At 48.3% G+C, this 27,114-nt stretch overlaps 1 protein-coding gene across 2 annotated transcripts in view; it reads right to left on the reverse strand.

Moving 5' to 3' along the window:
- The window catches only part of MAN2C1 (mannosidase alpha class 2C member 1), a 122,795-nt gene that overhangs the window by 58,099 nt on the left and 37,582 nt on the right, over positions 1 to 27,114 (reverse strand). For both annotated transcript variants that reach the window (XM_069765775.1, XM_069765776.1), the window contains exons 12-21: positions 26,649 to 26,794; positions 25,705 to 25,828; positions 24,450 to 24,571; positions 16,077 to 16,162; positions 9,141 to 9,302; positions 6,339 to 6,421; positions 5,636 to 5,730; positions 4,361 to 4,465; positions 4,132 to 4,288; positions 2,854 to 2,997 (exon numbers count right to left, since the gene is read on the reverse strand). In XM_069765775.1, the coding sequence (XP_069621876.1) occupies positions 2,854 to 2,997; positions 4,132 to 4,288; positions 4,361 to 4,465; positions 5,636 to 5,730; positions 6,339 to 6,421; positions 9,141 to 9,302; positions 16,077 to 16,162; positions 24,450 to 24,571; positions 25,705 to 25,828; positions 26,649 to 26,794 (1,224 nt within the window). The remainder of the gene's footprint in view (positions 1 to 2,853; positions 2,998 to 4,131; positions 4,289 to 4,360; positions 4,466 to 5,635; positions 5,731 to 6,338; positions 6,422 to 9,140; positions 9,303 to 16,076; positions 16,163 to 24,449; positions 24,572 to 25,704; positions 25,829 to 26,648; positions 26,795 to 27,114) is intronic.

Genomic DNA, 27,114 nt, shown 5'->3' on the forward strand with positions numbered 1-27,114 from the left:
TGCCACCCCACTCCATTACTGACCCACTGCCAAACCTGTCATGCTGAAGGCAGCAGATCGCTCTCCACGGCGTCTCCAGACTCTGTCACGTCTGCCACATGTGCTCAGTGTGAACCTGCTTTCATCTGTGAAGAGCACAGGGCGCCAGTGGCGAATTCTCCAATCCTGGTGTTCTGTGCAAATGCCAAGCGTGATGCACGGTGTTGTGCTGTGAGCACAACCCCCATTTGTGGATGTCGGGCACTCAGACCATCCTAATGGAGTCGGTTTCTAACCGTTTGTGCAGACACATGCACATTTGTGGCCTGCTGGAGATCATTTTGCAGGGCTGTGGCAGTGCTCCTCCTATTTCTCCTTGCACAAAGGCTGAGGTAGCTGTCCTGCTGCTGGGTTGTTGTCCTCTTACGGCCCCCTGGGGTACTGACCTGTATCCTGGTAGCGCCTCCAGCCTCTGGACAATACACTGACAGACACAGCAAACCTTCTTGCCACAGCTTGCATTGATGTGCCATCCTGGATGAGCTGCACTACCTGAGCCACTTGTGTGGGTTGTAGTTTGGTCTCATGCTACCACGAGTGTGAAAGCACAACCAACATTCGAAAGTGACCAAAACATCAGCCAGAAAGCATATGTACTGAGATGTGGCCTGTGGTCCCCACCTGCAGAACCACTCCTTTATTGAGGGTGTCTTGATAATTGCCAATAATTTCCATCTGTTGTCTATTCCTTTTGCACAACAGCATGTGAAATTGATTGTCAAACAGTGTTGCTTCCTAAGTGGACAGTTTGATTTCACAGAAGTTTGATTTACTTGGAGTTATATTCTGTTTAAGTGTTCCCTTTATTTTTTTGAGCAGTGTAGTTTCAATTTGAGGGAATTCTTCGTTCCTGTCATCAAGAGCCCCTTTCTAGGGGACTTATCAGCTGATTCATGCTGCCCAAACCACATGCAACATGAATCAGAGCCTGAATGCTTGACTACAAGCAGGTATAAAAACATAGTTAGGAGATCCGGACAATAGACAGAAGAGACATGTCTGGTGCGGCCCCTGGACAGTTTTCCCAGCGCTACTCTGGGTAATTGTCAGGTCTATTCAGAGGTACATAGATGGAAGAGACCTGTCAATCACCAGGAGCAGGGCTTGCTGCCTCAGATTCTTGCTGTGGTTTGGGCAGCATGAATCTGCTGACAGTTTCCCTTTCAAGCACTCCAGCGTTATTTTTTTATTTCACAGAGTGGTATAAATAATGCATGTTCCCAGGCCCTAGTAGAGTAATATAATTACCAGTTGCTGTCTTCAGCTGTTCCCGGCACAGCTCCTGCTGCTCCGCCAGCTGGCAGAAGATGACCAGAGCAGAACCGAGAACAGAATAAGAGGGCGACTGGGTAAATAAATTAATAGGGGCAAGGTACATGCATTAGGGATGGCACTCCAGCAAGGAAATAAGAAAAAAAAACCTGCCAGAGTGGTGCTTTAACAAATATGTTGCTCTATGGCATATATCGTTTAGTACAGAGATATATAATGGACCTTGCTATTTAGTACAAAAGGCATGAGTCACAATCGGGAGAGATAAACGCAAAAGCTAGAAACTGGTGCTCCATACAAAGAACATGTGCAGAATTTTCTATAAATAATTATACACAGGTCTGTAAAAAAAAATTTTTCAAGAGCTGTTTTGGTTATTCCACATAATCTTTATGTTTTTAAGTGCGCTGAATCCGATAATGACCTCCGTTTTGTCATAGGACATCACGTTTTCTGACAATTTAAGTAACTATGTTAAAACAGACAATACCTCAAAATAAATGAAAATAGACTCATAAATTAATTTTTTATTACAAATGTTTCATGAAAATCATTTTTTAACTGCAATGAGCCCACTAACACACACTAAAATCGATTCTTCTTCCCTGTGAGGCTTCTCTTGGTACATTTACGCTTGTGAGTAGCATCTGGAATGTCTCTCTGAAGCGTCCAACAGTAGTCTGCCATCATTGTAATGCTCTATCTTCCCTGGTATCTTCTTTCCTTCTCTTTAATGTCCTGGTGGAATCGTTCACCTTGCTCTTCATTCACAGCTCCCAAATTTTCAGGAAAGTTGTCAAGGTGGGAATGGAGGAAATGCACTTTCAACTCATCAGGCAACGTAAGGTTGAAATGCTTTCAGCATTCGTCCGACGATTTTTTTGTAGTCAGGGTCTTTGTTATTGCCTAAAAATTTCTCTACGACCTCTTTAATTGCAAACCACCTTTCTTTTTGAGGATGTCTCATGGTATTGATAAACTCTTGATCAGCTTGATCCGCTGAACCATAATGCTAATTTTGGGAAACACGGTTGAATATGACGAGCTAACACGAACTGAGATGGAAAAGTGTGAACAGGCGAGAACCAAGATAAAACAATTGAATCAAGCCCGAGCATGTCAGAGCCTGCTCGTTCAGCTTGCAACATGTTGATGCTGGTTTCATTAGCTCACTCTGAACGTTCTTTTCTTTGAAAGTTATATTTTTTCGGCATTGTATATCTTCAATGCATTGATGCGAATTAATTAATAGTAATTTTGACTTTCAAAACCCTAAGATAACAAAAATACCAAAAATTGAGAAAAATATACTAAATTTGAAGAGAATTTTGCATTTTGTGGCAAATCCTGACGCCCAGGAATTTTTTCAATATTTTTTTCGTTTTCAGCACACATGGAAATTAGATGAAAATAACAGCTTTTTAGTCGCAGACCTGTGTAATGGTTATAAATTATTGCTCTTAATTTTGCTTGGTATCTGGTTATTAAATAGCTAATATATGATATGAATATTATATGCTACAAACTATCTGAAGACCTCACCTCATATCTGGCCCAATCCCAAGAAGTATTGCGATGAGTCGGCCTCTGTAAATGTCCAAACTGAATCTCATATGTCGCATTTGTGCTGTGAACTGTAGTAGGAAACTCAACTTTCAGAAACTTGTGAGCCTCATTCCAGGTTACCTGTAGTGAAGCACGAAGACATGTATGAAATACAGATTAAAGGGAACCTGTCACCCCTCACCTCCCCCCCCCCAGGCTTTTGTAACTAAAAGAGCCACCTTGTGCAGCACTAATGCTGCATTCTAATAAGGTGGCCCTTTTAGTTCTTGGTGCTGTAACTGCAGAAATAATCGATTTTTGCAATTTGTCCAAAATACCTTGAAATAGTCCTGGGGGCAGGTCTCCCCCCCCCCCCCCCCCCAGTGCAGACGCAGCACCGCCGTCACTCATGCCCTCTTGCTGCCGCTCCCTCAGCGTTATTTTCAACAGTCCCGGTGCCTGCGCTGTTATCTTACGCATTGGGCATGCGCAATTAGCGCTGTCCATCTTCTGACATCACTTGATGTCTTGCTGACTGCGCCTGTGCGGTCGCGCTGCCCGAGATCCCGCCCCGCAGTGTGAAAAAAATCAGAAGACACTGTGGGGTGGGATCTCGGGCAGCGCGGCTGCACGGGCGCAGTGAGCAAGACATCAAATGATGTCAGAAGACGGGCAGTGCTAACTGCGCATGCCCAAGGCATAAGATAACAGCGCAGACGCCAGGACAGTTGAAAACAACGCTGAGGAGGCGGTGCCAGGCATCTCCATTAGGGGGAAAAAGACCTGCCCCCAGGACTATTTCAAGGTATTTTGGACAAATTGCAAAAATCGATTATTTCTGCAGTTACAGCACCAAGAACTAAAAGAGCCACCTTGTAAGAATGCAGCATTAGTGCTGCACAAGATGGCTTTTAGTTACAAACGCCTGGGGGGGTGACAGGTTCCATTTAACTTCAATGTTTAGAATAAAAACCATGACAACAAAAATCACCTATGGACTATTAATTACATTAAACCTATAAACATAATCGTTGCTGTTCGAGACATGGATTAAGATGCCGATTTCCACAAGGAAACAATATACACAATGAAAAGGAGAATAACCTTTTGTGGCAAATTTATCTGTCACTTTAAATGACGGCCAAAAAAACAGTGTCAATTAATTAATTCTAAAAAATCCACTTTATTCCATGAGGATTCATTCACGTTGTCTCTTTTAAACAAAGATTGGTCTAGAAATTAATGCAAGCCGATCTGATGTGCTACATACATTACCTCAGTATTGAATCTGATGTATGGACTTGAAGCCTCAAGGATAATCTTTTGCACAATTGTACTATGATCGCTGATTTTCAAGCTATACGTCACAAGTCCCCTCAATCCTCCATTACTTGTGATCTTGGTTTTAGTCAAGACACTTATAACAGGTTTCCTACAATAAGAACAAGACAGAATGTAGTAACAAAATACCTTACTGGGCCCAAGCAAAATTTATAAAAGTTACCTGGTCTCCAGGTGATAGTCCATCACATCCCAAGCATCCCAGTATAAGGGAATGTCGTCAAACATCACAAACTGGTTCCCATAACAAGCTTTGGGAATGCACTCTCTGAAATAAAAGCCATAATATTAGGTAAAATGCAGTGATACAAAGTTTTATGGAAATACAGTACAAGATGTAATTAGTGGTGAACAATTCAACATGCATTAATCCAGAGTCCAGTCCGGTCCTTCAAGGAAGCCAGTCTTCAGCTCATGACATAGTGAGGCCTACTAAGCACCAGAGGCGCCCAGAAGTGAAAACTATCTGCCACAGAAGAACAGACTGGAATAGGGAAGCGCAAATTGCTCATCTCCTCATGAAATATATTTGAAGTATAAAAAGTCAATAGAATATCCTTCTTGTTTGTTCAGTTTTACTGAAAAAGTGGCACCAAAATGGTCAGCAAAGGACAGCAGGTCCAGGTATGGAACATATCAATGGAAATGTAATCCAGAACAGAATTACTACAGGTATTATTATTATTTATTGTTATAGCGCCATTTATTCCATGGCGCTTTACATGTAAGGAGGGTTATACATAATAAAAACAAGTACAATAATCTTAAACAATACAAGTCATAACAGGTACAGGAGGAGAGAGGACCCTGCCCGCGAAGGCTCACAATCTACAAGGGATGGGTGAGAATACAGTAGGCGAGGGTAGAGCTGGTCATGCATCGGTTTGGTCGATTGGTGGTTACTGCAGGTTACAGGCTTGTCGGAAGAGGTGGGTATTCAGAGTCTTTTGGTATCAATCCATATCCAACTTATGGGCTGTTAATAATCAGTCAGTTTTGAAATGCAATTCTGTTGCGGAACTCCACATTTGAACCAGCCTCAACTGGAGGAACCCATATCAGACATTTATGGCATATTCTCAGGGTGTGCCATAAATGTCTGAAAGATGTAGGTCTCAGTGGTTTGACCCACTTCTATCTCTAGAGCGGGACTACACACATTCTGTCTTGAATAACTGTCTCACTCCATTTAATTGCAAGAGAAGTTCCAAAAATTGCAATAGGGGCCTTGTTAAAGATAAATATGGACATGCATCTACGAGATGAGTTGGGAAGAATACCATAACGGTAAATTTACTTATGTAGTCTTGTTTAAATGACTAGCGATACAATGTGGGGAGCACACTAAATTGCAGATGGTGAAAGTGTTCTAGTTGCCCACCGATATGACTTTTGGGCTATACAGCTTTTATAATGTACTCACTGTAAACTACATTACCTGTTCGAGGATATGAGCTTTAGAGAGGTCAAACGTCCCATCGAATCAATGTTCGCCTGAAGGATTCCATTCTCCATAATTACTGAACCGTCGTCCTAAAAATAGTGAATAACTCTAAAATCTTATTGAATTTATGGAGGCCACCACTAAGATCACTCATGTTTCCATAGTCAACACGTCCGCAGCTATGCAAGCCATCATAGGATAGACAATTGTTTTTAACCTATTGTTAGTACCTAATAAAGATCAACAGGTGTCTCATATTGAGATCTGGAAACAATGTTTGCACTGAACCAAAACATAGAATGAGTGAAATTGAGTATAATCCTTGAATCATGGCCACGTTATTCCAAACAACAGTGGTCCACCTGTCCACAGGCTGAGTGTGGTGCTGCAGCTCTGCCCCATTTACTCCAATAGAGTGGGGAGCATCAGTAGCACTTACAACTTCTGGACTTGTGCTGCGCAGTTTCTAAAATCACAGAATAAGAAGGCAAAACAAGCTGAGGACTAAAAATTGAATCAGTACGACAGAACATTCTTTGCACTAGTTTGAGGAATATATAGACTAATCATTGTGTATCATCCATATCTGCTTTATTTTTTTTATATAAAAATGAAGGTGGCTGTGGGGGTATATTATAGATATACACACACAATAATTGCTATCTAAGCATGTTTAATATACCGGATCTGTACATACCTGCATGACAACCGTGACAGGACACTCTGGATTCACTTCTTCAGGTAACACAGCATAGCCCATACTGGGCACTCTTACTAGCCCTTAAAATAAAGATATATAATGGCGATATCAATAGGACTCAGACATGGCTGCCTCCCGGTAGCTAGCGGAAATAATACATTTCATAAGATGTAACACTGGCAACCTTGGACTGATTTATAAACCTATTTTTGCCACATATCATGCAACATCTCTAAACATCCCAACTACATTAGGCTTCATAGGCAGACTGCCATTTTCACATTAAAATAAAATTATACAATTTTTTACTATTTTTCTCCTCTAAATTTGGGGGTGCGTCTTATGGTCCAATGTGTCTTATGGTCTGAAAATACGGATTTTTGTGTACTCACTGTAAAATCCTTTTCTCCGAGCCATTCATTGGGGGACACAGCTCCCACCCGGTTATTAGCTTGTGCTTGTTTTATAATTTAACATGCTATACTCTCAAATATAATGTGACACGTTATACGCTCATGTATTGTTTATTGATATCTTACTGCTTTTGCACCGAACTGGTTAGCTGAGAGTCTGTAGGAGGGTGTCAGCCTCCTAGTGGCGACAAAAAAGGCAAGAAAACCAAGGATAGAGCGCTGAACTGGAGGCCCGCAAGACGGAACGAACTATATTTGCTATCTGACAGTCCGTTGTATTTTTAATTGATGACCCATCGGGTAGGGATACTGGTAGGTATACCACAGGAGATTGTACCCGGTTAATATGCCAAGTGGCAGAATGCACGTCTGCATGCAGAAGGTTAGGAAACAACATCTCTTTCTATTGCCACTCTCTTGACGGTGCGGAGATAAAATGATGAACCCTCGATCCACCATCCTCTTAACAGGGAAGTGGAGAGGGATCGTCCGCCTTCTTGCATCATCTGCTAAATAGTGGAGATGCAGAGGGTGTGTTTGGACACCAAAAAGGGAGCCTCTGTACATTCACAGAGTTAAGGTCCCTGGGTGGACAGGGCTGGTTGTCCGGCGTTAAGCCTGGCTGTAGAAGAGGATACATGGAGGCAACACTCCATGTGCTCGTCTATGGATGGTGTGGGGAGATCGGTGTCCTTTAAAAGGACCCGTCGCCCTTAAAAATCAGACCAAGCATGGCATCTCAAGTCTTAGGTGGTTATACGTGGAGTGGACACCCCGCGTGTTTGCATATTGGCTGAAGAAAGGATACCGTGCTTGCAGAGGTTTCTGTCCAGTGGATCGCTTATCCGGACGCTACCTTTCCGGGTGAATGGCAAATGCTCTGCGAGGGAGTTTAGTTTCCTCATGAGGGACGCTGCGTGATCTAGAGTAGAACCGAAGTCCTCGTCAATCTACAGAGATTGGTTGATGATATAAATAGGTGAATCCATCCTTTTCTGAAGTTCTGGTGAGTGCAGAACCAAGGCAATAGCTGATCCATATTCAGAGACTTGTTCTCAGCAAATCATTGGTGAGAGATCAGGAAATGAAACTTCCGTTTTCTAGGCGCGTGTACGTACGGATTCCATGACAGACAGAGGCCGCGACCAATGAATATCCATGACAGACAGAAGGACAGACAGAAAGACGGAAGTGACCCTTAGACAATTATATAGTAGATACATTCGCTTACTTTGTGCCAGAAATGTGCACCACCATTCTTGATAGTGGTGTCACATCTTAGATAATGCCCCACATTGGACAATTAGCAGAAAGTTTTTAACCTCTTCACCACTTTTGCATTTTCGATTTTTTGCTCCCCTTCTTCCCAGAGCCATAACTTTTTTATTTTTTCGTCAATGTAGCCATGTGAGGGCTTGTTTTTTGTGGGACAACTTGTAATTTTGAACGACACCATTGGTTTTACCATATTGTGTACTGGAAAATGGGTAAAAAAATCCAAGTGCCTTGAAATATCAAAAAAGTGCAATTCCACAATTTTTATTTTATTTACCATGTTCACTAAATGCTAAAGCTAACCTGACATTATGATTCTCCAGATCAGTACGAGTTCATAGATACCAAACATGTATAGGTTATTTTTTATTTTATTCTGGAATTTTTCTTTATGCTGTTTACAGATCAGATTAATTTACGTTATACTTTGACAGATCTTCTGCAACCCCCAGCACCTTGCAATCACGTGACAGGATTTGCCAACGGACGAGTCTTATGACGCACTTCTGCTTCGTGCGAGTTACAGGCTGCTGTGAGATATTGACAGTGACATTTAACATGTTAACAGTAGTGCGTGGATTGCCATACCACCCGTGGCTGTTAGAGACATGTGACAGCTGACCAAATCAGCTGTCCTGTGCCGTGAAAAGATGAAGGAGCCGGAGGTTGCAAGAGCAAGGTGATGACCTTGGATGTAACTATATGTCCAAGATTGCAAAGGGTTTAAAACACTTATTATAGTGCAAGTTATGAAATACAATTTGTTGTAAATTGCATCAGAATTCTGGAACATTTAGTGTGCTAAATCTCCCTTATATGACTAATAGTCAACATGAATGTACCAGTGGATTTTGGTGAAAGTTTGTTAAAAGGTTTGGCCTGTGATTGGCTGAACAGACATTTCCAGTGTGTCATGGACAAAACCAGGAGGCCCAGCCAGTGGGTACTAGGCAGTGTTGAAATGGTATCAGTATGGGATAGGGGAGGATGAATATGGCTTAAACGGATGGTTTTGCTCCTAACTATCTGAGTATCCCAGCATGCACAGTGTAGTTAGAGAATGGTTGGGAATTTTTTAAAGTATATTAGAAAATATCTTTGAGAAATGTACCCAAATGCCGCTTCACTGATCCAGGAATGGAAACAACCTCTGTGCGCTCCCATGGCAAAGTGTTTATTACACAGAATGACTGACAGCTCACAGGTTGGGATGGGGTCTTTAGTAGTGTCTGCATTGCGTCACTGAGAAGCTTGGCACCGTCTGTTCTGATTTCTGTAAAAAAGCTCAATGATCAATGATGAATGCAAAAAATATCACTTTAACCATCAGGGTTCATTACTTCACTAAATGTGTGAAATAATTATTATAATAATTATTCTACTAAACTTCATTAATCAGATTATTATAACACTTGTCATGAAATATCCAAAGCCTCAACATGTAACCAGTATTAGCTTCAAGGTCTGTAAAGCCTTTGATACACATCAGATTGGAGTTGCCCAGACCCGCCAAATTCAGTGGCATCGGACGACCATTAAATGTATATAGGGCTCTCTGTCGGGGGAGAAAACAGGATTTTTTGGTTGCTTACCGTAAAATCTGTTTCTCGGAGCCTCCATTGGGGGACACAGGAACCATGGGTGTATGCTGCTGCCACTAGGAGGCTGACACTATTCACAAAAAAAGTTAGCTCCTCCTCTGCAGTGTACACCCCACCGACTGGCATTATACTCTTCAGTTAGTGAGAAAGCAGTAGGAGATAAATAACAAGGTTGAAAACCATAACCACAAACATGAGAACTGTAAACGTGAGAACAGTCAGAGCATAGAACAGCAGAAGTTGAAACAACATGGGAGGGTGCTGTGTCCCCCAATGGAGGCTCCGAGAAACAGATTTTACGGTAAGCAACCAAAAATCCTGTTTTCTCTATCGCCTCTCATTGGGGGACACAGGAACCATGGGACGTCCAAAAGCAGTCCCTGGGGTGGGAAAAACGGACTTCCATCAGGTCAGAGGATTCACCACTGCCGCCTGCAAGATCCTTCTGCCTAGGCTGGCGTCCGCCGAAGCGTAGATATAGACCTTGTAAAATATGGCGAACGTGTGGATGGAAGACCAGGTTGCTGCTTTACAAAGCTGTAGGGCGGAAGCCCTGTGGTGCACCGCCCAGGAGGCGCCGACTGCCCAGGTAGAGTGAGCCTTTATCCCAGGAGGGGGCACTCTGTTCTTGACCCGGTTAGCCTCCAGAATTGCCGTTCTGATCCAGCGAGCAATAGTCGCTTTAGAAGCCGGTAGACCTCTACGCGTGCCATCAGGAATGACGAAAAGAGAATCGGTCTTCCGGAAAGCAGACGTTCTATCCAGGTAGATCCTCACCGCCCTGACAAGGTCCAGCTTGTTCAACGATCGCTCCAGAGGATGAGTCGGAGCTGGACATAAGGAAGGTAGCACGATGTCCTTGTTGAGGTGGAAGGTAGAAACCACCTTACGAAGGAAGGCGGAAGCCTGAGGACCACCCTGTCTTGGTGAATGACCAAGAACGGAGGTCGGCAAGAGAGGGCCGCCAACTCGGAAACGCAGCGGATAGAGGTGATGGCCACAAGAAAGGCCACCTTCCACGATAGGACTTATAGGGAAATCTCCCTGAGGGGCTCAAAGGGGGAAATCCTCAGAACGTCCAGTACCAGATTTAAATCCCATGAATCCACAGGGGCCCTATAAGGAGGGACAGCAGGGGCTGCTCCTTGAAGGAAGGTCTTAACCTGTGGCCAAGAAGCCAAGGTCTTCTGGAAAAGGATGGAAAGAGCAGAAACCTGGCCCTTGAGGGAACTCAGAGCAAGGCCCGAATCCAGTCCTGCCTGAAGGAAGGCCAAGATGGAAGGCAGAGAAAAGGACAAAGATGAAACGCGGCTGGACTCGCACCAACGGAAGTAAGCCTTCCAGGTACGATAGTAGATCCTGGAAGATGAAGGCTTCCGAGCCTGGATCATGGTGTGAATCACCCGGTCCGAAAGGCCGGACGCTCTTAGAACTGTGGTCTCAACAGCCACACCGTTAAACTGAGCGACCGAGAATTCGGGTGGCAGATCGGACCGAGACAGCAGATCGGGCCTATCTGGAAGGCGCCAGGGAGCGTCCGCGAGAAGGTTAACGAGCTCCGCGAACCAAGCTCTCCTGGGCCAATCCGGGGCGATAAGAATGACCGGCACCCCTTCCACCTTGATCTTCTTCAACAGTTTGGGAAGTAATGGAAGGGGTGGGAACAGGTAGGGTAGAGCGAACTGTGACCAAGGAATGGCCAGAGCGTCGACGCCCACTGCCAGAGGATCGCGAGACCTGGAGAGGAACTGCGGAACCTTCTTGTTCATTCAGGATGCCGTGAGGTCCACGTCCGGAGTCCCCCATCGAAGACAAATCTGATGGAAGACCTCCTGATGCAAGGACCATTCCCCTGCCACGAAGCCCTCACGGCTGAGGAAGTCGGCGGCCCAATTGTCCACGCCGGGGATATGCACCGCGGATATCACCGGAACCGATGCCTCTGCCCAGAGGAGAATCATGGATACCTCGGCCAGGGCCAAGGAGCTCAGAGTCCCCCCGATGGTTGACATATTCCACAGCCGTGGCGTTGTCCGTCTGGATTCAGATTGGTAGGCACCTGAGAATCCTTTCCCAGTGGCGGAGGAACAGAAAGATGGCCCAAATCTCGAGGACATTGATCGGCAGAGATGATTCCTGCGCCGACCAACGGCCCTGAACTGTCAGGTGGCGAAAAACCGCACCGCAGCCGAGTAGGCTGGCGTCCGTCGTCACCACTTGCCAGTGAACTGGAAGGACCTGCCCTGAGAGATGAGAGGTGACGTCAGCCACCAGTTGAGTGACCGTCTGACCCGAGAAGAGAGTCGGATCGGACGATCCGGGGAGAAGACAGACCTCTCCCATTGAGACAGAATGGCTTGCTGAAGGGGTCGCGAATGAAATTGGGCGAAGGGAATCGCTTCCAATGTTGCTACCATCCTCCCCAGAACCTTCATGGCCGATTGGAAGGAGGGAGGACGAGGACCCTGGAGCAAGCGTATGTCCCGACGAAGGATGGATCTCTTGTCTTCGGGAAGAAAGACTTTGGTCTGACGAGTGTCGGAGAGCATGCCCAGAAAAATGATTCGCTGAGAAGGAATAAGGCAGGACTTCTACCGGTTGACCAGCCACCCGAAACGGGCTAGGGTGTCGAGAAAGATGGACAGGCTTTTGTGAGCCTGAGAAAAGGACGGAGCCTTGATGAGAATGTCGTCGAGGTATGGAAACAGAACCAGGCCTCTGACCCTCAAGATGGCCATCATCGCCGCCATGATCTTCGTGAAAAACCTTGGGGCGGTTGCAAGACCGAAAGGCAGGGCGACAAACTGAAAGTGTTCCTGGAGCACCGCAAAACGCAGGAATCGGTGATCTCCGGGGAGTATCGGGACCTGAAGGTAGGCGTCCTGAATATCTATGGAACACAGAAATCCCTGAGCCTCCATGGAAGCAATTACTGAACGAAGGGATTCCATCCTGAAGTGCTTCAGACGAACTCTCCTGTTCAGCAATTTGAGGTCCAGAATGAGACGCACCTTGCCGTCTATCTTCGGTACCACAAAAAGGTTTGAATAGAAACCTGTGAACCGTGCTTTTTCTGGGACGGGAACGATTACCCCGGCTTTGAGGAGAGAAGCGATGGCTGCGAAGAAACCCAGAACTTGAGCGGGGTCTCATGGAGGTCGGGATTCGAAGAAGCGATCCCGGGGTCGTGAAACGAACTCTATCTTGTATCCCCAGGATACAACTTCCCTGACCCATGCGTCCTCTATTGAGGAAATCCAGACGTCCCTGAAGAAGAGAAAATGGCCGCCCAGCCTGGGAGGTGGGCTGGGGTCTTGTTAAGAGTCATGCCAAGGTGGATCTACCAGTCCTAGACCTGGAAGATCTACCCTGGGAGTAGCGAGGACGCCAGGACGGAGTGGGCCTAAAGGATACTGTCTTCTTCTCTTGACGTGCCTGTGGACTCTGTTGCTGCTGAGAAAAGGAGTTTGACGCCGCGAAGCGACGAAAAGGCCGAAAGGGCCGAAAATGCCGTCTAGGAGGAGGGCAGCGAGGCTTAGCCTGGGGAAGAAGAGAGCTTGTACCCACGGTGGCGTCCTTAATGATTTGGTCCAGCTTGGAACCAAAGAGACGTGAGCCCTGAAAGGGGAGACTGGTAAGGGACTTTTTGGAAGATAAGTCCGCCTGCCAGGCCTGGAGCCAAACGGTCCGGCGGATGGCAACAGCATTGCTGGACGCCTGAGCCGCACAAGACGCGGCATCCAGAGAGACGGAGACCAGGTATTCACCCGCGTGGGAAATCTGGTTGGCGAACTCCGCCAGCTGTCCGCGTGGCGCCCTGTCCAGGATACCTCGACGAAGTTCTTTGGCCCATTTGGATACGGATTTCGAGACCCAAGTGGAAGCAAAGGCTGGGCATAGAGCAGCTGCAGCCGCTTCAAAGGCTGATTTCGCAAAGGATTCTATAACTATCGTTCGAATCCTTGAGAGATGCTCCGACGGACAGTAAGCACCGTGTTGGTGGACAGCCAGGAAACAGGGGGATCCACCGAGGGAGAGACCGTCCAATTGGCGGTAAGCTCTGAAGAAAAAGGATATAAAACACCAAGGCATTTTCCCCTCTGAAAACGTCTGGTCGGGTTCTTTCTTTCTCTGTTCATGATTTCCTCAAATTCAGGATGCGGAGTGAAAAACTTGGAAGGTGGTTTAGCCCGTCTAAACGAAACCGCCTGATCTGCGGGTTCCGTAGAGGGATCTTTGATGCCACAGGTTTGGTTTATAGCTCAAATGAGATTCTGAACCATATCCCTCATTATGGCTACTTGGTTAGAATCCAGCTCCGAAATATCCTCCGAGGGCGCATCAGAGAACGCCTCGCCTGACTCAGGGGAGGAGGATCGGTAGGATACCGACCGCAGAGGAGGACCGTGTGGCGAGACGGAGCGAGAAGAGGACTGAGACCGTCGTTCATGTCTGGACCTTTTGTGGACTATCAAGGAGGGCTCGGACGGAGGCTCCTGCGACCCACTGGCTACTGCGGGGGTCTGTAGAGGTCATCGATCCAGCACAGATACCAAGGTTTGAGACACCCGTGTTAGATCGGCCACCGATTGTGACAGAGAGGAAGCCCAGCCTGGGATGGGAGTATCACTCTCGGGTGGGTCGGCCGGGGGACCCTGGGTGGTGGGAACAATCGGGTTGCTGCAGGCCTGACAGAGTGGAGAGGACTGACCTGAGGGAAGTTTGCAGTTACAGGACGAACATGCAAAGTATTTAACTAAGGCAGAGGGATTAGAGGAAGAAGTAGGAGGGCGAGAGCGGCCCCCTTTAGAGGTAGACATTGTGAAAAAGGTCCCTGAAGAAAATGCCAGAGGGTTAGGGGACAGAGGGCAGTGTCAGTCTGCAGTGCAGAGCTACTCACCGCAGACGAAAAACCGTATCCGGAGGAAGCTGTGATGGTATGGACCTCCGGCGAGAAATAGTCCCTTAGACAGGGGTGGTATGGCCTGCTGCCGCAATCTTGACCGATCTGCGCCGCTGAGATGTGGAGGAGAACTTGTGGTAGCCCCAAGATGGCGCCGGTGGGCGGAGAAAAGGTGGTTCTCAGTGAAATTGCAAGAGAAAAGCCCGCCCGACGAACGAGGGAAAGGGGCGGAATCCGGCACCGGAAGTAGGCCCGGGAAGAAGCCGGGGCCTAAATTTGTGATGGTGACCGGCATTGAAGGGCCGCTGCGGTGAACAGTGCGCCGCAGTGAAGAAGCGACGCGGTAGGTCGGCCGGAGCAGAGCAGCCGCAGGCCCAAAGCGGTGTGGCGGCCTGGCAAGCCGCCACGCTGAAGGAGGATGAGCGGCCGCCCTACAGCGGCCAGAGCAGCACAGCCGCAGGGGGCCCGAAGCGATGCGGCGGCTGGCAAAGCCACCACGCTGAGGAGAAATGAACGGCCGCTTATAGCAGCCGGAGAAGGGAAACCGCAGGGGGCCGAAGCGCTGGAGCAGAGGGCAGTGTCCTCCCCTTCAAAGAAAATGAACGGCCGCTTACAGCGGCCGAAGCAGGGAGAAGCGGTGCATGGCTAGCGCTGGGAGCATGCCCGGATAAGCAGTGGCGCGGTAGTCTGTAAGGCAGCCGCGCCGGAAACAGGGGACAGGGTGGCCGCAGCCACAGAAGCGGCGCGGCAGCTGGAAAGAGATGCAACTCGCATCAGAAACCCCCCTAAGTCAGGCACCCCCTTTTGAGGATCCAGGGTCGCAGGGTTGGAAGGGAAAATATTCATCTTAAATATACCACGCCGGTACTAACCTGGAAGGAATGAGACGTCCAGGGAGCTGTGATGGACGTCCTCGTCTCCGCAACCGACAGGCTCTGGTAGGCGAGTGGGTAAGGGACGGAGCCAGGACCGGACATCTAAGCATGCTGGTGTGCTAGGCTCTTGGTCCTGGAGAGGGATCTATGAGGATACGGGGAGACACTGGCAGTACACACCGTACTCATAGTCCGTATTGTGGGACTACAGGTGTGACTGATCACCCTGTATCCCTCCGGAAAACCTGAAAAGAAATAGGTAGATAACGGTCTAATGAAAGACCCGTGTCCACCTCCTACTGACACTAAGCTAAACTGAAGAGTGTAATGCCAGTCGGTGGGGTGTACACTGCAGAGGAGGAGCTAACTTTTTTTGTGCATAGTGTCAGCCTCCTAGTGGCAGCAGCATACACCCATGGTTCCGGAGTCCCCCAATGAGAGGCGATAGAGAAAAGGGTTTGGCAGATTGATTACAAATGCTTGTTATTTTTATTCCCCTGAATAATAACCTGGATGATCTTACTCTCCTCATTAAAAGCACAAAATCACTTGGCGGAGCATTGGTAGAGATAGATTATTAAAGGGATATTAGTGAATCTAATTTCACTAAAAACGGTGACCCAACAAAAAAAACCTAAACATTATGAGGCTGAAATAAACGATCTTACCTTCATAGTATCTCAAAGCATCTTCAACCACCAACTGGATACAGCTGCCGGGCAGCACATCATGGAACTGATTCAACAGCAATAACCTTTTGCGTGAATGGAGAAAACCACACGCTATTGGGATAGTATGTAATATAGTCTATACATGATATAACCACTACACATGTAATACAAAAATTAGAATGTATTTCAGATCAAAAACAATGTACGAGAATACCAGGAACTGGCTGGAATAAATAAATATTAGATGGACAAATTAATTCTCTTTTTGTCATCATGTACAGCATCTTGTAATTAATGGTGCTTTAAAAATAAATAATAGTATTACTACATTACTTTCAGGATTGTTTGTGGGGTTTTTTTTGTAGTGCCGAACCAGACATGAAAACAGTGCTACATACAGTGGGGCAAAAAAGTATTTAGTCAGTCAGCAATAGTGCAAGTTCCACCACTTAAAAAGATGAGAGGCGTCTGTAATTTACATCATAGGTAGACCTCAACTATGGGAGACAAACTGAGAAAAAAAAAATCCAGAAAATCACATTGTCTGTTTTTTTAGCAATTTATTTGCATATTATGGTGGAAAATAAGTATTTGGTCAGAAACAAACAATCAAGATTTCTGGCTCTCACAGACCTGTAACTTCTTCTTTAAGAGTCTCCTCTTTCCTCCACTCATTACCTGTAGTAATGGCACCTGTTTAAACTTGTTATCAGTATAAAAAGACACCTGTGCACACCCTCAAACAGTCTGACTCCAAACTCCACTATGGTGAAGACCAAAGAGCTGTCAAAGGACACCAGAAACAAAATTGTAGCCCTGCACCAGGCTGGGAAGACTGAATCTGCAATAGCCAACCAGCTTGGAGTGAAGAAATAAACAGTGGGAGCAATAATTAGAAAATGGAAGACATACAAGACCACTGATAATCTCCCTCGATCTGGGGCTCCAAGCAAAATCCCACCCCGTGGGGTCAGAATGATCACAAGAACGGTGAGCAAAAAACAGGATTTTTGGTTGCTTACCGTAAAATCTGTTTCTTGGAGCCTCCATTGGGGGACACAGGAACCATGGGTGTATGCTGCTGCCACTAGGAGGCTGACACTATGCAAATAAAAAAATTAGCTCCTCCTCTGCAGTGTACACCCCACCGACTGGCATTAAACTCTTCAGTTAGTGAGAAAGCAGTAGGAGAAAGAACAAGGTTGAAAAACCATAACCACAAACTTGAGAACTGTAAACGTGAGAACAGTCAGAGAACATATAACAAAAACATTGGGAGGGTGCTGTGTCCCCCAATGGAGGCTCCAAGAAACAGATTTTACGGTAAGCAACCAAAAATCCTGTTTTCTTTATCGCCTCTCATTGGGGGACACAGGAACCATGGGACGTCCCAAAGCAGTCCCAAGGGCGGGAAAACAGACTTCCATCAGGTCAGAGGACTCACCACTGCCGCCTGCAGGATCCTTCTGCCTAGGCTGGCGTCCGCCGATGCGTAGGTATGGACCTTGTAAAATTTGGCGAACGTGTGGATGGAAGACCAAGTTGCCGCTTTGCAAAGCTGTAGGGCGGAAGCCCTGTGGTGCACCGCCCAGGAGGCGCCGACTGCCCGGGTAGAGTGAGCCTTAATCCCAGGAGGGGGCACTCTGTTCTTGACCCGGTAAGCCTCCAAAATTGCCGTTCTGATCCAGCGAGCAATAGTCGCTTTAGAAGCCGGCTGGCCTCTGCGCGTGCCATCAGGAATGACGAAAAATGAATCCGTCTTCCGGAAAGAGGATGTTCTATCCAGATAAATCCTCACTGCCCTGACTAGGTCCAGCTTGTTCAACGATCGCTCCAGAGGATGAGTCGGAGCTGGACAAAAGGAAGGTAGAACGATGTCCTCGTTGAGGTGGAAGGTGGAAACCACCTTAGGAAGAAAAGAAGGTGGAGGTCGGAAGACCACCTTGTCCTGGTGAATGACCAAAAACGGAGGGCGGCAAGACAGTGCCGCCAGCTCGGAAACGCGGCGAATGGACGTGATGGCCACAAGAAAGGCCACCTTCCAAGATAAAACTGATAGAGGAATCTCCCTAAGAGGTTCAAAGGGAGAAACCTTCAGAACGTCCAGTACCAGGTTTAGGTCCCATGCCTCCACAGGGGCCCTGTACGGCGGGACGGCGTGGGCTACCCCCTGAAAGAAGGTCTTAACCTGTGGCCGAGAGGCCAAGGTCTTCTGAAAGAGGATGGAAAGCGCAGAGACCTGACCCTTCAGGGAACTAAGAGCCAGGCCCGAATCCAGTCCTGCCTGAAGGAAGGCCAAAAGAGAAGGCAGGGAAAAAACCATAGGCGGCACGCGGTTGGACTCGCACCAACGGAAGTAGGCCTTCCAGGTGCGGTAGTAGATCCTGGAAGACGAAGGCTTCCGAGCCTGAATCATGGTGTGAATGACCCGGTCCGAAAGGCCGGACGCTCTTAGAACCGCGGTCTCAACAGCCACGCCGTTAAACTGAGCGACCGAGAATTCGGGTGGCAGATAGGACCCTGGGACAGCAGATCGGGCCTGTCTGGAAGGCGCCAGGGAGCGTCCGCGAGAAGGTTGACGAGCTCCGCGAACCAAGCTCTCCTGGGCCAATCCGGGGCGATCAGGATGACCGGCACCCCTTCCGCTTTGATCTTCTTCAACAGTTTGGGAAGTAATGGAAGGGGTGGGAACAGATAGGGCATCTCGAACTGTGACCAAGGAATGGCCAGAGCATCGACGCCCACTGCGAGAGGATCGCGTGACCTGGAGACGAATTGTGGAACCTTCCTGTTGATCCGAGACGCCGTGAGATCCACATCCGGAGTTCCCCATCGAAGACAAATCTGATGGAAGACCTCCGGATGCAGGGACCATTCCCCCGCCGCGAGACCCTCGCGGCTGAGGAAGTCGGCGGCCCAGTTTTCTACGCCGGGGATATGCACCGCGGATATCACCGGAACCGTTGCCTCTGCCCAAAGGAGGATCTTGGACACCTCGGCAAGGGCCAAGGAGCTCCGAGTCCCCCCCTGATGGTTGACATATGCCACAGCCGTGGCATTGTCCGTCTGGATCCGGACTGGAAGGCCCCTGAGAATCCTTTCCCAATGGCGGAGGGACAGAAAGATGGCCCGAATTTCGAGGACGTTGATCGGCAGCGCGGACTCCTGTAGCGACCAACGGCCCTGAACCGTCAGGTGGCGAAAAACCGCACCCCAGCCGATCAGGCTGGCATCCGTTGTCACCACCTGCCAGTGAACCGGAAGGAAGGACCTGCCCTGGGAGATGAGAGGAGACGTCAGCCACCAGTTGAGAGACCGCTTGACCCGAAAGGAGAGTCTGATCGGCCGATCCAGGGAGAAGACCGACCTGTCCCACTGAGACAGAATGGCTTGCTGAAGGGGTCGAGAATGGAATTGGGCGAAGGGAATCGCTTCCAAGGTAGCTACCATCCTCCCCAGAACCTTCATGGCCGATCGGAGGGAGGGAGGCCGAGGACCCTGGAGCAAGAGAATGTCCCGACAAAGGGTGGATCTCTTGTCCTTGGGAAGGAAGACTCTGGACTGACGAGTGTCGAAGAGCATGCCCAGAAAGATGATGCGCTGAGAAGGAATAAGGCAGGACTTCTTCCGGTTGACCAGCCATCCGAAACGGGATAAGGTGTCGAGAACAATGGACAAGCTTTCGTGGGCCTGAGCAAAGGACGGAGCCTTGATGAGGATGTCGTCGAGGTATGGAAACAGAACCAAGCCTCTGACTCTCAAAATGGCCATCAGCGCCGCCATGATTTTCGTGAACACCCTTGGCGCGGTTGCGAGACCGAACGGCAGGGCGACGAACTGAAAATGATCTTGTTGCACTGCGAAGCGCAGGAAACGGTGATGTCCGGGAAATATTGGAACATGTAGGTAGGCGTCCTGGATATCTATAGAGCATAGAAATTCCTGAGCCTCCATGGAAGCAATTACTGAACGAAGGGATTCCATCCTGAAGTGTCTCAGGCGAACCCTCCTGTTCAACAATTTTAGGTCCAGAATGGGACGAACCTTGCCGTCTTTTTTCGGTACCACAAAGAGGTTCGAGTAGAAACCCGTGTACCGTTCCTTTTCTGGGACGGGAACGATTACCCCGGATTTGAGCAGAGAAGCGATGGCTGCGAAGAAGCCCGGAACCAAAGCGGGATCTTTTGGAGGACGAGATTGGAAGAAACGATCTCTGGGTCGGGAGGCGAACTCTATTTTGTATCCCGAAGACACAACTTCCCTGACCCATGCATCCTCTACTGCGGAAATCCAGACGTCCCTGAAACGGAGAAGACGGCCCCCCAACCTGGGAGTTGGGCTGGAGTCTTGCCGAGAGTCATGCGGAAGTGGATCTTCCAGTCCTGGGCCTGGACGATCTACCCTGGGAATGGCGAGGACGCCAGGACGGAGTGGGCCTGAAGGACACCGCCTTCTTCTCTTGACGTGCCTGTGGCCTCTGTTGCTGCTGGGAAAAGGAGTTTGACGCAGCGAAGCGACGAAAAGGCCGGAACGAGCGAAACTGCCGTCTAGGAGGAGGGCGACGAGGTTTAGCCTGGGGGAGAAGGGAACTTGTGCCCCCAGTGGCGTCCTTAATGATCTGGTCCAGCTGGGAACCAAAGAGACGAGAGCCCTGGAAGGGCAGACTAGTGAGGGACTTTTTGGAGGACAAGTCCGCCTGCCAGGCCTTGAGCCAAACGGTCCGGCGGATGGCAACGGCATTGCTGGAAGCCTGAGCCGCACAAGACGCGACATCCAGGGAGGCGGAAACCAGGTATTCACCAGCGTGGGAAATCTGGTTGGCAAGTTCCGCTAATTGCGCGGAAGGAGCCCCGTCCAGGATACCTCGCCGCAGATCCTTGGCCCATTTTGAGATGGATTTTGAGGCCCAAGTGGAAGCAAAGGCCGGGCATAGCGCTGCTGAAGCCGCTTCGAAGGCAGATTTTGCGAAGGATTCTATAACTCTGTCGTTAGAGTCCTTCAGAGACGCTCCGCCGGACAGTGGGAGCACCGTGTTGGTGGACAGCCTGGACACAGGTGGATCCACCGAGGGAGAGACCGTCCAATTGGCGGTAAGATCTGGTGAAAAAGGATATAACACCCCCAGGCGTTTTCCCCTCTGAAAACGTCTGGTCGGATTCTCTCTCTCTCTGGTCAGGATTTCCTCGAATTCAGGATGAGGGGCAAAAAATCTTGAAGGTGGTTTGGCCCGTCTAAACGAAACCGCCTGATCTGCGGGTTCCGTAGAGGGATCCTTAATGCCGCAGGTTTGGTTTATAGCCCGAATGAGGTTCTGGACCGACTCACTCATGGTGGCGATTTGGCTAGGATCCAACTCCGACATCTCCTCTGAGGGCGCATCAGATAAAGCCTCGCCTGACTCAGGGGAGGAGGAACGGTGCGACACCAACCGCGGGGGAGGGCCGTGCGGCGAGATGGAACGCGAAGAGGACTCAGACCGACGTTGCTGTCTGGACCTTTTGTGGCTAATCAAGGAGGGCTCAGGCGGCGGTTCCTGCGACCCGCTGGCCACTGCAGGGGTCTGCAGGGGTAACCGATCCAGCGCGGACACCAGGGTTTGAGACACCCGTGTTAAATTGGCCACCGATTCTGACAGAGAAGCGGCCCAGCCTGGGATGGGGGGATCACTCTCGGGCGGAACAGCCGGGGGATCCTGGGCGGTGGGAACAATCGGGTTGCTGCAGGACTGACACAGCGGGGAGGACTGACCTGAGGGAAGTTTGCTGTTACAGGACGAACATGCAAAGTACGTGACTAAGGCAGAAGATGAAGAGGTAGGGGGACGAGAGCGGCCCCCTTTAGAGGTAGACATTTTTAGGGACCCTGAAGCTGCCAGTGGGTTAGGGGACAGTGGGCAGAGGGGGGTGTCAGTCTGCAGTGCAGCTACTCACGGACCCGGTCCTGGAAGATGTCCCACTTGTCCTCGGCGGAGAACTTCCCTGAGGTGCTGATTCTGCGATGCTGAGCCACAGAAGATGCGAGTGCTGCTGCTGTGAGAAGCGGTGCACACCGGCCGAGGGACCCACGAGGAAGGGGGTGGAGCCAGACGCAGAGGCGCCGGTGGGCAGGGCGCAGTATGTCGGGCGGGAAAGAAGCCCGCCCGCAGAACCGGAAGTGAGGAGCCGAGAAACCGGAAGTAGGCCCCGGCGTAAGCCGGGACCTAAATTAGAGACCGGCGCCGCCGGAGAGGGAACCGCGGCGCCGGAGCAGCGCGCCGCAGAGTCCGAGAAGAGCGGCAGTCCGCCAAGGCTGCCCGAACGGAACCGGCGGGGCCGCGGCGCCAGAGGCAGGCCCCGGCAGAAGCCGGGACCCAAACTAGAGGCCGGCGCCGGAGAATCGCGGCGCCGGAGCGTCGCCAGAGGATCGCGGCGCCGGAGCGCCGCCTGAGAATAGCGGCGCCGGAGCGCCGCTGGAGAGTGGCGGCGTCGGAGCGCCGCAGAAAGCAAGCGGCACGGCACCCTGCCAAGGACGCCGTGCAGACACAGGACACACCGCGGCCGCCGAGAAGCGAGACCGCAAGGGGGAGCGGCGCGGCAGCCCGCCAGGCCGAGACTCCACAAGGGAGACACCGTGGCTGTGCGGCCGCCAATGAAGGAGAGCCCCGGAGGAAAATGAGCCACAGCCCCCGTGGCAGTCCCTGGGATCCCCCCAAAACAAACGCCATGAGGGAGGACCGGGGGACATCTGGAGAAAGGATCCCGGGGGAATGGAGAGCCCGCCAGGGGAAATACTCACCTAAACATCCCACGCCGTTACTAACCTGAGGGGAATGAGACGTCCACGGAGCTGTGATGGACGTCCTCGTCTCCTCCGACCGACAGGCTCTGGTAGGCGAGTGGGTGGGGGACGGAGCCAGGACCGGACTTCTGAGCACGCTTCTGTGCTAGGATCTTGGTCCTGGAGAGGGATCTATGAGGATACGGGGTGGCAGTACACGCCGTACTCATAGTCCGTATTGTGGGACTACAGGCGTGACTGCTCACCCTGTATCCCTCCGGAAAACCTGAAAAGAAACGACGCACATTGAGGTAGATAAGGGTCTAATGAAAGACCCGTGTCCACCTCCTACTGACACTAAGCTAAACTGAAGAGTTTAATGCCAGTCGGTGGGGTGTACACTGCAGAGGAGGAGCTAATTTTTTTATTTGCATAGTGTCAGCCTCCTAGTGGCAGCAGCATACACCCATGGTTCCTGTGTCCCCCAATGAGAGGCGATAAAGAAATCCCAGAACCACGCGGGGGGACCTAGTGAATGAACTGCAGAGAGCTGGGACCAATGTAACAAGGCCTACCATAAGTAACACACTACGCCACCATGGACTCAGATCCTGCAGTGCCAGACGTGTCCCACTGCTTAAGCCAGTACATGTCCGGGCCCGTCTGAAGTTTGCTAGAGAGCATTTGGATGATCCAGAGGAGTTTTGGGAGAATGTCCTATGGTCTGATGAAACCAAACTGGAACTGTTTGGTAGAAACACAACTTGTCGTGTTTGGAGGAAAAAGAATACTGAGTTGCATCCATCAAACACCATACCTACTGTAAAGCATGGTGGTGGAAACATCATGCTTTGGGGCTGTTTCTCTGCAAAGGGGCCAGGACGACTGATCCGGGTACATGAAAGAATGAATGGGGCCATGTATCGTGAGATTTTGAGTGCAAACCTCCTTCCATCAGCAAGGGCATTGAAGATGAAACGTGGCTGGGTCTTTCAACATGACAATGATCCAAAGCACACCGCCAGGGCAACGAAGGAGTGGCTTCGTAAGAAGCATTTCAAGGTCCTGGAGTGGCCTAGCCAGTCTCCAGATCTCAACCCTATAGAAAACCTTTGGAGGGAGTTGAAAGTCTGTGTTGCCAAGCGAAAAGCCAAAATCATCACTGCTTTAGAGGAGATCTGCATGGAGGAATGGGCCAACATACCAACAACAGTGTGTGGCAACCTTGTGAAGACTTACAGAAAACGTTTGACTTCTGTCATTGCCAACAAAGGATATATTACAAAGTATTGAGATGAAATTTTGTTTCTGACCAAATACTTATTTTCCACCATAATATGCAAATAAATTGTTAAAAAAACAGACAATGTGATTTTCTGGATTTTTTTTTCTCAGTTTGCCTCCCATAGTTGAGGTCTACCTATGATGTAAATTACAGACGCCTCTCATCTTTTTAAGTGGTGGAACTTGCACTATTGCTGACTGACTAAATACTTTTTTGCCCCACTGTATATTGTTACTGTACCAGGAGGTGCCTTGCACAAAAATGAAATGTTAACAGTCAGCAGTGACTAAATAATGCCAGGTATGAATGAAAGGTAAATTGATCTGCACCTCCAGAGATGCTGAAGCTTCTCCTCTGGGTAAATGAAGCTCTTGTCCTGGGCCACAGTAACCGAGCTGAGAAACTCCACATCATGTAATAACTGCTCACATTGTCTGTTCCCTTTCTTGATCTAAAGAAAAACAAATATTTGCACCACTACTATTACTAGCGTGTTATTACATAACATTTTTGTTCTAAATGGTGTCCAAATATTAAGCAAGTGCTGCAATTGTACTGAATGATCCATCCCCCAAAAAGCGCCAAAGGAAGACTCGAATGAAAAGCTCCACATATCCTAAAAGGCACAAGTACATGTAAAGGCGTTCCTCTCCCATAAGTGTACTCTCTCATTCAGTGCATTGCTCCCCCAAAAAATCATGTACCTCCACTCAAAAGTTTCCCACAGCGAAAGATCATAAAACTAGTTCTATACTTATTTTGCACTGTCCTTTTAATACAAGAAATCCTACAGGTTCTCCTTTGATAGATACTGAGAATATGCAACTCCTCAAAAACAATTGCCCAGGCAAGAAAATGAAAACTCGAAATGGAGTTCCAAGATACAAGAACAAGCACCGAAGAATCCACCACATTCTTGGATTTCTATCTGCACAATGGAGTATTAATACATAAGTGATGCATTAGTTACCAGCCAATACGTATAGTCACACAGTCATTCTGTGCAAGTCCATATAGGAACTAGAATAAATTCCTGCCCAAGGCTACAGAGAGCTCATGTCCAATTTATTTTTAACAAGAGTTAAAGGGGTAGTCCCAGCTCCAAGATCCTATCCCAAAATTAGGTGTAATAAGAATATTACCAAATAGCTCCATTTAGAAATGTAGCATAATGCTCCTGATAAGCTATGTCACTTATCCCATGTGCAGGCATTGCAGTAGCTTAAATATCCATGGTTACAACCACTAGCAACTAACTGTCACTATATGAGTGGTCGTAACCCTGGATACCCAAGCTACAACAATGCGCTACACATTTGGTAAACAACATAGCTAATCAAGAGAACTATACTACATTTTTAATTAGAGCCACTTGCTAATATTTTTATTATTACACCTACTACATATTGGGATAGGATCTTGGCGATGGGAATACCTCTTTAACTTTTAAAAATATAATAGTCAGCAAAAGGGTCTTTGTGCTTAACATTTGTTTTATCCCGGGCAATTGGTTTAGACCATTCTTGTAATAGTGACTGATCCTCATCTGAGGCTCGGCACAAGTCCTACACATCTGTCCGTTACCTGAGCTTGTGTAGTGTATGTGCCATTGTGCAGCTCCAGAAAGAGTTCTCCAACCCAAGTGCAGAGCTGAGAAGTGTCCGTCTCCAAAGCAGAAAAGAACCGGTCCGGGGTCGAAAACTGAACTCTGTTGTGTGAAAACAAGAGAGACAGTTAAGAGACAAACTGCACAAAGTAATAGTGTATGCCTAATATTTCTGAGAAGCCCTTTCACATAATTTGATGTCATAGTGTATGCCTAGTACATCTGAGGAGCATTTTCACATAGATAGAGGTCAGCTATCACATTACTAACCACTGTATGTTTTTTTTACATGACCCTTGCATTAGTCAAAAGAAAAATGTAACAACCAGCACAAGGGTACATAAAATAATTACCTACTTAAAAAATAGGGTTAACAACCATAAACACAGGTCTATAACACAGGTCTCTCAACAAGGAGCTGATTGTGACACACATCGTCTTTCTCCTGCAGCCAAATGAAACATTATTTGACACACAATGAGATCAGTGGGCTGTGTAAAGATGAGCTTGGTGCTCCAGAGGTGCGGCACTTTTTTCTGTGGGCATTCCACCCTGATTAATAGGGAAACCCCCGAGTGAGGGACCCCTTCTATAACATCCATATTTCCCCAATACATCATATGGGTAAGGGTTGTCTAAACCAAATAACTCATCTGCCATCATGTCATCATGACTGGCGTCTACATGAAGGGATTTCATCATTTTCAATTCTGGATCACTATTAATTGATAATCCTGTGTGATATCTCCTACAACCAGAGGCCTGTAAAAATGTATAATAATCTCATGATGTAAGAAGTTCAAGACACCAAACCAATACTACAGATTAGGAATACGGCTGCGGCAGAACAACTTTAGTTTTTTTTTGTTTTTTTTTTTATAATTCTAGCTTGTAACAAGTAATTCCAGTGACATGCACGGACCTCGGCAAACTGTCTGTGTCTTTCATCAGCTCAAGTCTTCCCACCATCTTCTCGGTTGGACCTCCACCACCATCACCATACCCGTAGAGGACAATACCGCAGTTGACACGACCCTTGTCTCTGTTGTTCTTGACCGTTTTAAGCATCTGGAAAATCATACAGTAAATGATCACACTTCTGATTTGCCAGACAAGGCAGAATGTAGAACGGAACAATAACAGTGCACCTCTGCTCCACTGCCAATGGATTACAACCCAAGTGTTTGTATACAGTAGAGCCAAGTTGTCACCCACGAGGTTCACATAGGAACAGGCGTCATGGTGATAAAATATAAAAAATGTCATGGAGAGTGTCAAAGCACCTGAATCCTTGGTCATTTCCAGCCTTTAAATTGGGAAGGGAAAATAAATTATTCATAGAATGGTCTAGAAAAGGAGTACAGACACTAGAAGATTTACTACATTTA

Source organism: Ranitomeya imitator, chromosome 4 (assembly GCF_032444005.1).
Source record: "Ranitomeya imitator isolate aRanImi1 chromosome 4, aRanImi1.pri, whole genome shotgun sequence".
In the NCBI taxonomy this organism is placed as follows: Eukaryota; Metazoa; Chordata; class Amphibia; order Anura; family Dendrobatidae; genus Ranitomeya; species Ranitomeya imitator.